At 33.9% G+C, this 11,819-nt stretch overlaps 1 protein-coding gene across 1 annotated transcript; it reads left to right on the top strand.

Moving 5' to 3' along the window:
• The first annotated feature begins 3,251 nt into the window (after window positions 1-3,251).
• LOC131603140 (uncharacterized) lies at window positions 3,252-10,222 on the top strand. The gene is made up of 13 exons (XM_058875402.1): window positions 3,252-3,628; window positions 4,913-4,986; window positions 5,302-5,385; window positions 5,484-5,564; window positions 6,762-6,842; window positions 7,338-7,430; window positions 7,753-7,932; window positions 8,065-8,132; window positions 9,147-9,198; window positions 9,291-9,344; window positions 9,433-9,519; window positions 9,642-9,708; window positions 9,801-10,222. Exons 1-13 carry the CDS (start codon window positions 3,487-3,489, stop codon window positions 9,890-9,892), a joined length of 1,155 nt encoding a protein of 384 aa, XP_058731385.1. The 5' UTR covers window positions 3,252-3,486; the 3' UTR covers window positions 9,893-10,222.
• The last annotated feature ends 1,597 nt before the right edge of the window (window positions 10,223-11,819 follow it).

The following is an 11,819-nucleotide window of genomic DNA, read 5'->3' as shown; positions in this document are numbered from 1 at the left end:
CTATATGTTGTGAATGCATTCATAATCATATTGTGGTTGTATCCAGGTGGTGTTTGGATTCAGTGGTAGCTAATTCCCATTGTGTGGAATTAGTGAGTTGACGGTGGCCGTATCCTGGTGGTGTTTGGATCGGTAATATGGGTTAACCCATGATTGGTACCACATTCATAGAGTTATTGCATTTGTATATGTGTTGTTATAACATGATTGGAAGATTTCCAGTGTTATATCATGGTGATGTGGTCTGTGTTTGATTGCATTCGTAACTATAGGTGAATAATTTCTGAAATCTATAATACATTGCAATAGGGTGAGTGATTTACTTATTATGTTTTATTGTTTATGAACTCATAATATAGTTTAATTGTGAGATGTCCCACTCTTACTATTGATCATTTTCAGATTAAGGAGTAGCGGCGTTGTGCTTGGTGAGGATAGCTTGTAGGCTAATTTGTTGTTCCGGTCGTGTTGGTGTCATGCTCTAGTCTTGTAACACTGGGGAACGTTTGTTTTAGAGTTATTGTAATAAACTCTTGTTTGATTTGTTTGAATAAATTTGGTTGAATTTCGAGTCGATGACTCCTTGGCGTTGATAACCAATGTTTTACATTATCCAATTAGTGAAACTCTATTCTGCTGTGTTAAACATGTTTGATGAATAATGTTGATTTATGTTCCTCGGAAGCATGACAAATGATATTTTTATTTTTATTAAGGAGTTGTAACATCCTTGTACATGTTTACTCTGAATTTAAATTATATTCTGCAAGGGATTAGAAGGGTGTTACAATAATGGTATCAGAGCATAGTCGGCTATTGTGGCCAATGTCTTAATTGTTAATCATTCCCTTGTATACGACTAGTGTGAGTTGACACTGTCGATACTTTTGTTTTGTGAATTAGCAGAACAATGGCTGGAAGAGGTGGAAGGAATGACGACGCAATTGGCGAGGCTTTAGGAATGATTGCTGGTGTGTTGGGAGGAAATCCCAACGGAGTTGGAATCGGTGCTAATAGGCAGTTGGGAGATTTTCAGAGGAATAATCCTCCTTTGTTCAAAGGCACTCACAATCCTGATGGTGCTCAGAAATGGCTGAAAGAAATTGAAAGGATCTTTCGGGTGATCGATTGTGCTGAAAATCTGAAGGTGAGGTATGATACTCACATGTTGGCTGAGGATGCTGATGACTGGTGGATTGCTACCAAAACTGAACTGGCGGCTGGTGGTGGAGCAATCACTTGGGCTGTATTCAGGAGAGAGTTTCTGAGGAGGTATTTTCTTGAAGATGTTCGAGGAAGAAAGGAGATTGAGTTCCTGAAACTGAAACAGGGTAACATGTTTGTCCCTGCGTATGCTTTCAAGTTTGTGGAGTTGGCTAAGTACTATACTCATTACAACAATGACGAGGCTAGTGAATTCTCTAAGTGTATCAAATTTGAAAATGGCCTCTGTGATGGGATCAAACAGGATATCAGGTATCAGAGGATTCGCAAGTTTGCCGATTTGGTTGATTGTAGTAGGATCTTCGAGGAAGATAGCATCAAGATGAGGTCATCTCACTCTCACGAGTTGGTTGACAAGAGAGGAAAGAAGCATATGGATCGAGGTAAACCGTATGAAAGAGGCAATCCGAAAGCTGGCGGTTGGAAAAGGCCTAGTAGCGGAGATTCTAGTGCTCCTGTTAGGTGCTATAAGTGTGGCCAGCCTGAACATCGCATTCACGAGTGCAAGAGTGAAGAGAAGAAGTGCTTCAAATGTGGTAAAGCGGGTCACATTGCTGCTGATTGTAGAATGAAGAACGTGACTTGCTACAACTGCGGTGAAGAAGGTCATATCAGTCCACATTGTACTAAACCAAGGAAGAATCAATTTGGTGGGAAAGTGTTCGCTTTATCTGGGTCAAAGACTACTTATGAGGATCGATTGATTAAAGGTACGTGTTTTATCCATGGCACACCTTTAATTGCGATTATTGATACTGTAGCGACTCATTCGTTCATTTCTTTGGATTGTGATAAAAGATTAAATTTGGAAATATCTGATATGAATGGAAGTATGGTTATTAACACTCCTGCGTCGGGTTCAGTGACTACTTCATTTGCTTGTTTGAATTGTCCGGTTGATATTTTTGGTAGGGAGCTCATAATGGACTTAGTATGTCTTTCGTTGGAACAACTTGATATTATCCTGGGAATGAACTGGTTGGAATTCAACCAGGTTCATATCAATTGTTTTACGAAGACAATTATTTTTCTTGAAGTTGTTAGTGTTGAGGACTTGACGATGAATGCTAGACAAGTAGGTGAGACGGTTAAAGACGCCGTGTTTATGTTGTTTGCGTCGATGGAAGTAAAAGGAAAGGTTGTGAGTAGTGAATTACCAGTAGTATGTGAATTTCTGGAAATTTTTCCAAAAGATGTGAGAGTTGCCACCAGAGAGAGAAGTGGTTCATATCAAAACAACACCAAACAAAAAAATGAATGTTTCCGGAGATACATCTACGGAAGCTGGAGGACATTTTTGTCAATTCCGTAGTGCACGAGAGATGCATGAGGTGGGATGAGAAATTATCATTTCCTGCGCTCATTCGAGTTGAAGATGATCATAATTAATGGGAAAGCAAAACGAACGTTTTATTTTATAGTTTTTCATATAAACATTATGATTTATTTAATTTTCAAATATATTACTTAAATAATATTATTTTAAGATAAATTCTCTGATACCTATAAATTTAAATTGGATAAAATAAAATAAATCAAACATTGAATTTTACTATTTAATTGGACGAGGTTATCGGTTCCCAACAAAACTTAAGGGTATTTTATTTTAGAGTTTAATTGCTATGCACTGTCAGTGTAAAATTTTTTACACTATCAATACATCACAACCACTTAATTATATTACTTTTAAAAAATTAAAATAAAAGTCAAACACTTCCAACCGATTAACGGCTATGATTCACAGACGGTGTAAAATTTCTTTACACTGTCAGTGTATTTCAATTAAATTCTTTATTTTAATTACAAGTTACATTATTTAATTATTTTTAAAATGTTGGAAATAATATCAAACGACATAATACAATGTTTCAATTAAAATAACTCACTAATATATAATTTAAAATGGAGATTGTATAATCATTGTATACCTTCAATTTATCACCATTAGTTAATTCGCTATTTATGAATGTGTCTGCAATATGATCCATTGAATCTGAAATTTTATTACCTAAATTAAAAACACCTAATTTTACCAATCAACAAAAAAGAAAAAGTTATTAGACGCCATGTTGGACTGAATTGACCTCTGAATAAAGACTCATTTGATTTGTTCTGTTTTTCATTCAGTCTTTATTCTTCAACCAATCCATTCCCGCATCGCACCTAACGTTGTTCTCCGGCCACCGTCGTAGACGGAGCGCCGATATCTCCCCTGTCGAATCTCATTATTCGGTGATTGTGAAAAGCTTTAGGTGATCATCCATGGATAGAGTCTTGAATAAGCTCCGTAATTTGGATGCGTACCCTAAAGTCAATGAAGATTTTTATAGCCGCACTCTCGCCGGTGGGCTCGTCACCGTTGTATCTGCCGCCGTTATGCTTTTCCTTTTCCTTTCCGAGCTAAGTATGTCTCTTTCTTCATCATTTTTGTTTAAATGTAATCAATTTGAATGATTTTATTTAACCTGGTTGGTAAAGCTCGGAAATTTAAGAGGGGTAACCTGAATTTGGTGGTTTTTTTTATCTATTATTCTTTGCAATTCTGTTGTATATTTACCTGAATTTGAAGGGTTTTTGTTTTTCATGGAAACGGAACTAATTAACACAATTTTTTTTCTTTCGGTTTAATGGAAGCTTGATTCTTCCTCTCTATTTCAATCCCATTAGAAATTTGGTGCTTTCTGTCTGTTATACCGGTTTACAAGAAATTAATGATTGCATGTGCATGCATGCAAGGAAACGAGGGATTTGATTCAATGTTTTAACGATGTAATTCATGGTTCGTTACGGATTTTCTTAAGGATAATTTTGTTTGTGCTTTCGGTTGCGTGGATTGATCCACCTTGCAGAGAAAAAATTGTTGATGATTTGATGCTGTTGTATAAAACTTAACCAGTGCTGTTCTGATTCTAGTGCTATTGCTACCTTTGTATCTACTTGAGCACATTTTTCTGGAATTATCATAGGCATAGGATGGGATTGTTATATTGTGTCTATGGCTATTTATTAACTACTTTTTTTTAAGGATAAGGTGTAGATCCGGTCTCATGAGAGTGATGTTAAATGAAACATAGTTAACTAAGGCTTTCTTTTGTCCGAATCATTACCTTGTTGCCTATATATATTTGACTATTGTTTTTCTCATCAATCTTCGATAACTTTGTCTCTTACGTTTTGATTACCGTTAGAAAATTAGTGCTCTTTGCAAGGCAACGTGGGTTTGATTCAATCCTTTAATGATGCAATTCATGGCTAGTTAGGGATTTCCTCAAGGATATATTTGTTTGTTGTGTTGTGCCTTCATTTGTGTACATTGGTTTACATCATAGAGAAAAGATTGCCGATATTATAGACGCTGTTATATAACTTGTAATTAATGTTATCAACTACCGGGTAACCAGTATGCTCTTGCCTCTGATTCTAGTGCTACTGCTACCTTTTTATAGGCTTGAGCATATTTTTCTGGAATCAGCATATCTATATGACGGTGTCATTATTAATGTGGCTGTGGCTATTTACTTACTATTTTGTTTTAAGCATAAAATTGCTAGTCCCAATCTCATGATAGTGGTCTTAAATGAAACATAGTTAGCTAAGGCTTTCTTTTGTCTGAATCATTACCTTGCTGCATATATACGTGACTATTGTCTTTCTCATCAAACTTTAATAACTTTATTCTTTATTGCAGAATTATATCTCTACACTGTTACAGAGAGTAAGCTTTTGGTGGATACCTCAAGGGGAGAAACCTTGAACATCAATGTAATCATCAATATTATATTTGTACCGCAACATTAATAGTTTTGCTTACCTCTTCATATTCCAAGTCTAGTCCTTCATTCATGGGCTGTACAATATTATTTTGTCATGAATTTATTAGTCTGGTGATTTATTGTTTAGACAAAATTGTAAGTTCCATTATGCCAAAATTGTTTTCCTTCCCGACATTTATGTAAGGTTTTGATTGTTCTCTTAATTTCTTATCTCCTTTTTGTTTGCATCTTTGCACTAGCTTTAAACCTCGAGTCTACATTTTCAGAGTAAAAGTTTAATTATTTTCTCCCCTTTGAAATGTAGTTTGATGTCACTTTTCCTGCTGTTCGATGTTCAATACTCAGTTTAGACACAATGGATATTAGTGGCGAGCGGCATCATGATATTGTATGTATTGTTCAACCTTTATTCAACCTTTATTCAACCTTTACTTTTAGGCTCATTGCTGATTGCTTTTCATCAATTGACCCCGTTTCTATTTGCAGCTGCATAATATAATGAAACAAAGAATTGATGCTAACGGTAATGTGATAGAAGCTAGGAAGGAAGGAATTGGTGCACCCAAGGTTAGCTTAAATACTCAGACAGCTTTTAACAATGCCGCAGTTCCAACATAAATCTGGAGAACTTATTTTTTATCATATTTATTGTCAAATTACTTTTAAAATGTTTATGATTTATGTTTAAAAGTTACAACATATATCCTGCACTTTTTCAACTCAATATCTATGTTCAGAAGAGTTCAGCTTCATACTGAGGAGTTCTTCGAACATACCATTTTATAATTCACTAAGTTAACTCTATGAACATTGGATGGTAAATTGCCAACAAGAGCTAACAAATGTAGCAAAGATAAGAATGATTAGGTGAGCACGTGGATATACCAGAAAATATAGGATTAGTAACAAATGTATTGGATGAAAGTTGGAGTAGTACCTATTGAGGAGATAGCCAGGCTTGCTAAAGGGGGTTTGGTCATATGAGAAAAAGATCAAGTCGATAGAATGAAAAGTAATTCAAATGAAAATAGTCCAACCAAAAAGTGTGGAGAAAGTCTAAAAAAACTTCAAGAGAAATCATTATAAAGTACTGTACCCTAAACGATTTTAATGAGAATTTGATTTGTGGAGTTTTGTAGATCCGAGAATCATGAATTGATTCATTTATATAGCAGATCATGCTGTGAGATGATATTTAGCTGATGTTGAATTTTAATTCAATTTAATACGAATTATTATTAAAGAGAAATTCTATTATATTTTTCTGAGTTTTGTAATTTTTGGCACCTTGTTTTTGGGTACATACTGGTTCTCAGTCGAATAAATTGCTGCTATCAAATCTGGTTGCCTACTCTAGTGGACATAATTGTGATTAAATTCATACTTTATTAACAGTATTGAAGAACCCTATCGGTTATGTGTTAGTTGTTGCATCAAATTGTTTGGAAATGAAAGGCCTCATGCTTCTGTTCCTTTTATCCATAAGGATGGCTGGTAAGTGGGGGTGGGGGGAAATGGAAAGAAAGATAGTAGAATTTTTTTTTTGTCCAGTTAGATTTTTCTTGTTAGCTATCATCAGCTTTGGATAATGTTCAAATATTCAATGTGAATGAATGGATTTTAGGTAACCATTAGCTTTCTTACCTATGAAGGGAATATAATATGGATGGTGACATAATTGTTGCATAATCAATTAAGCTTTTGCAGACTCTTATGTTTAACAAATTTACTATTTTTATTTGTTGTGTGTTTTTCCTATTGCAGATTGAAAGACCCTTACAAAAACATGGTGGCAGACTTGAACATGATGAAAAATATTGTGGTTCATGCTTTGGTGCAGAAGAGGTACATTTGATCATGTTTAAAAGTGCTCATGTTTGGTTTGTTGAAAAATAGAAAGATATAATGTATCTTTGAGCCTCTTAAGCACTTAAATCATCATCATTGCTACTTTTTACCAGTAACAATAATAATAACAATGATAAATCATAATAAGACTGATTTTGTTAAATGTGCAGATATTGTAGACAACTTTAGGCTGATGCAAATGTCCATAGAATTACATGGTTGGAATGCCAATGCTAGAATGTTTGTTTGACTAACATTGTTGCTTTTATTCTTATATGATTTGAGAATCTATGTTTACTGATTTTTGTGAGCATCTATTGTTATGCTTAAGTTTAATTTGACTTTTATCATTGATGCTTTCATTTTTGCTGTGCAATATGCTTGGTAACTTTTATTATTTTGTTTGTATTTGTGCACTTTCAATTTGGTACAACTTATACTCTCCAATTGCTTATTAATTTCTCACATGTCCATGCTCTTCCTCTTATGCAGTCAGATGACCACTGTTGTAATAATTGTGAAGAGGTTCGCGAGGCATATAGGAAGAAGGGCTGGGCAATGTCAAATATGGATTTGATCGATCAGGTTGGCTTGATACTCTCATTGCATTACATAATCAATAATGGTTGTTTTATGTGAATTCAAATGCCACATTTATGAGACTGTACACATTTTTTTATGTTGTTATTGAAGCTTGTTTTCTGATTAGATCAATTGTTAAGTCTCTTTTGCATCTTAGTGAATTCATTCTTCTATCCAAAAAATTTAAAATTCCCCTTAGTACGAATGACACAAATTTATTTATCGGTATGTCTGTAATTTCTAGATTATTGAAATCATCTTCTAATTTTAGAGCATTTGGAAACCCAACATTTTTAGCTTTCTAACAATTTGATTTTGCTTTTAGTGTCAAAGAGAGGGTTTTGTGCAGAAGGTCAAGGATGAAGAAGGTGAAGGATGCAATATTCATGGATCTCTTGAAGTGAATAAAGTGGCCGGAAATTTTCATTTTGCAACCGGGCAAAGCTTTCTTCAGTCAGCTATCTTTCTGGCTGATCTGCTTGCTTTGCAAGATAATCATTATAATGTAAGACTGAACTGGATTTCTAACATCTATTGTTTTAATTATGTATAATGTGAAAACTTCAATAAATTTACAATATTTCCCCCTTTGCTTGTAATTATATAATTGATTTTCAACGCATGGTGTATGATGCAGATAAGCCATAAGATCAACAGTTTAAGTTTTGGCCACCATTACCCCGGATTGGTTAATCCTCTTGATGGGTAATTTTCTTTCTTCTCCCAAAGTATTCTTTATTTTATGGTTACGAGGATGACATGTGGCTTAATTGTTTTCGCCTACCAATATTCTAAATTTTGGAAAACCACTATAAATATTAGTAACATATTTGATGACTTAGTCATTACTTGATGGGTAGCATGTGGTCAAATGCCGTTCTTTAACTTTATTCAACCATATCTGTTGAGTAATGAATATTAGTTTGGTGCAGCCAAACCTTCAATCAAATTGTTGGGCTCCAAAACTGACCCTTAACTTAACTGCAACATAACATTTGATCTTCCCTTCCCATTCTCTCAACATTTAAAGGGCTGAACAAGAGCAGTAAGAAATTTTTGAATTCAATAACTACCACTAACTTATAGCTAAATAACCAATCTTTTTAGGTGTGACATCATATTGAAATTGTAACCTCTAAAAATTAAAAGAAGAATTTTATTTAGGTTTTCATAATAGAGAGTATGTTTGAGGGAATTGTCTAACATGCACAAGTGACGTAAATGCTGCACCGTGCAAGGGGAAGAAATGGGAATAAATTTGGTGCAGAAGGTGTGCCATAGCATTTATCTGACTGTAAAAAATGGACTTGTACATTGCACCATTTAAGTCACTTGTGAATGGTAGAAAATGGACCATTTAAGTCATTAAGTGGCCTTGAATGGTCTTGTACATTGAACTACATAGTTTCAGAAGAATGGTGGGTTAGTAGGATCACATCCGAGTATTTTTGGGCCTAACTCTCCACCCCACTAAACTAACTTGAGAGTTGAGGATTGTCTAGGCTTTATAAACTCTATTTAGATCTCATCTTTAGTCAATGTGAAGCTTGTGTTTCTCTTAATAATTCCTTATTGCTGCAATCACTACGGTGAAACTCTTGACAAAACAGCAAATTGTTAATAATCACATCTATTTTGACTGAGTGCAATGTTATTTTGTCATGTATTTTGTTTCAACCATTTGAATTATCTTTCTTCTTTTCTCCTTTGGTTTTACAGGGTAAAATGGTTCCAAGGAACTAGTCATGGCATGTACCAGTATTTCATAAAGGTTGGTACTATCAGGAAATATTTCCTATTGTTTTGGTGAATAATACTACTGGGTTAACACTTGTTTATATCTTGTCTGTATACTCTTTGCAGGTCGTTCCTACAGTATACACAGACATTAGAGGTCGAGTTATACATTCAAATCAGGTATCGTTAAATGTCACAAACATACTTTCATTTCATGTTGTTCATTAGTTGGATCATATCTAAGCACATCATAAATTTTATTTCACAGTATTCTGTGACTGAGCATTTCAAGAGTTCAGAACTGGGTGCTGCAGTTCCTGGAGTTTTCTTCTTCTATGACATATCTCCAATAAAGGTAAGAATGCTAAGTTTTGCAGCCAAACTGCATAAAAATGCTGTGAATTGTTATGCATAATGTTCTGCAATTTGTAGAAAAAATGGACTTTTTTTATTTGAAATCTGTGTTTAATGTTGCAGGTCACCTTTAAAGAGGAACATATTCCATTTTTACATTTCTTGACCAACGTTTGTGCAATTATTGGAGGTAAATCACACACTTATTATACCAGTACATTTGAGAAATATTTTTTTGCCTCATGCAACTAATTAGAAATGGATTTAAATCTCTATGAATAGGTATATTCACAATTGCTGGAATAGTGGATTCGTCAATATATTATGGTCAGAGAACAATTAAAAAGAAGATGGAGATTGGAAAATATAGATAGTGGAGTCAGCGAGGTCACAACATCCTTCCTACATGGATGCTCTAATGTCCCGGTCGAATCAGCTCATGACTTGTGCTTGGTTGGTTGGTCGGTGCATGCGCGTTGCAATATAACGCCACGATTAAGCAGAGCAGTAGATTCAGTTGATTAATGACTTGCATTTTTTGGAACTTGATGAAAGCAGCTCTAGCCATTTTCATGTATTTTGAATCATTTGTGGTCGTTAAGTTAAAATCCAAATATTTTGGTTCCTTTCCTGTCTTTATTAGATTTTCAAAAGGTGTAGAAGTGGTGTTTTGGAATGAGATTTGAAGAAAAATTGCAGGATTATATTAACTTTTTTATATTTATTTTAAAGATTGTTTTAAAATTAAGACTTTTAAGTTTGAAGGATTTTTAAGATTTGAAAGAAACCCGATAACTTTGCATATAAAAAAGAGGTAGATAAATTAAAATAAAATTCTTGAAATAAAATTGTGCTATAAATATTTAATTTAATTTAATAGTTATAGAAAAATAAGATTAGTATAAATAAATCTGATGATAGATGTTTTTAAAAAAATATATCATGCACATAAAAAAAAAAAGACAAGAAATAATTGGAGCTATTTTTCAAATAAAAATCTTTAAAAGTGATAATAGAGTTTTGAGGGAGTTTAAAAAAATCTTTAAAAGTGAGATTGTTGGAATGAATTTTTTTATAATTGTAGCTATTTTTCAAATAAAAATATTTTGTCAAAGTAATAGGTGTCGCCAATTGAATTGGCAATTGTATGTGGTGTAGTCAATCTAATTGGTGATAACATGCATTTTATAAGAGGTGTCGTCAATTGAATTGACGTCTCCATTTATTTTTATTTTTCTAATTCAATTGGTGTTTTAATTTAGATGGAAAATAGGGCAAAGATTATTGTGGATAATAAGTGGAAGGATATTTTGGATGTGAAAAAGTAGGAAATCAAATCATAGTCTTGAAATGTATAGTGGAACAAGACACCTTTAATGTTTTAGTGCTTATGCGCCTCGGGTTGGGTTAGCAGAACACCTAAAGGTAAAATTTTGGGAAGATTTAGAAGGTTTACTCCTGGATATACCCCAAGGAGAATTTTTTTTTCTAAGAAGGGATCTTAATGGACATGTAGGTAGCATAGCAAGAGGATTTGAGAGCGTGCATGAGGGGTTTGACCTTGGGGAGATGAATGCGGAGGGTAAATTCATTTTGGAGTTTTCTTCGGGGCATTGGATCTTACTATAGCAAATACATGGTTTCGAAAAATAGATGAACATCTTATAACATATAAAAGTGGGGAAACATGTTCTCAGATATATTTCTTTTTTATTAGGAAGTCAGATAAAAAGATTTGCTTGGATTGCAAAGTTATTCCAGAAGAGAGTTTTACTACCCAACATAGAGTTTTAGTTATGGATGTAAGAATTAAGGAAAGAGCAAAGAGAAAAAGTCATATTTAATTGTGCCACATATTAAATGGTTGTATTTGAAGGGTGAAAATTAAGAAATTTTCCAACATAAGATCTTGGAGGGAGTGTATGGACAACTACAAGGAAGTGCAAATGATAAGATGACCAAAGAGATTAGAAAAACGACTAAAGAGACGTTAGGTGAATCAAGGGGTTTTGGACCTAGGGGTAAAGAATCATGGTGGTGGAATGAACGTGTCCAGAATAATGTAAGAGTAAAAAAGATTGTTTTAAAGAGTACTTTAGGTGTAAAAATATCGAAACTTGAAAAAGTACAAGAAAGGTAACAATAAAACCAATATACAGGAACATGAGGTAAATCTAGCGTTAAAAAATGAGTAATAGTAAGGCGGGTTGACCGGACAACATACACATTGAATTGTGAAAAATTCTTGGAGATAGAGGTATTTTGTGGTTCACCAAACTCTTTATAAAATTATGAGGTTAA

Source organism: Vicia villosa, linkage group LG5 (genome assembly GCF_029867415.1).
Source record: "Vicia villosa cultivar HV-30 ecotype Madison, WI linkage group LG5, Vvil1.0, whole genome shotgun sequence".
Taxonomy (NCBI): domain Eukaryota; kingdom Viridiplantae; phylum Streptophyta; class Magnoliopsida; order Fabales; family Fabaceae; genus Vicia; species Vicia villosa.
Note: the sequence above shows the minus strand (reverse complement) of the source record. Positions and strands in the feature narration are given on the sequence as shown.

Excerpts from the sequence above, each read along its gene's own strand:
- LOC131603140 (XM_058875402.1), top strand. The coding sequence starts at position 3,487 with ATGGATAGAGTCTTGAATAAGCTCCGTAATTTGGATGCGTACCCTAAA. Across the intron at positions 7,431-7,752 it reads ATATGGATTTGATCGATCAG|TGTCAAAGAGAGGGTTTTGT; the intron begins GTTGGCTTGATA and ends TTTTGCTTTTAG. Across the intron at positions 9,345-9,432 it reads GAGTTATACATTCAAATCAG|TATTCTGTGACTGAGCATTT; the intron begins GTATCGTTAAAT and ends TTTATTTCACAG.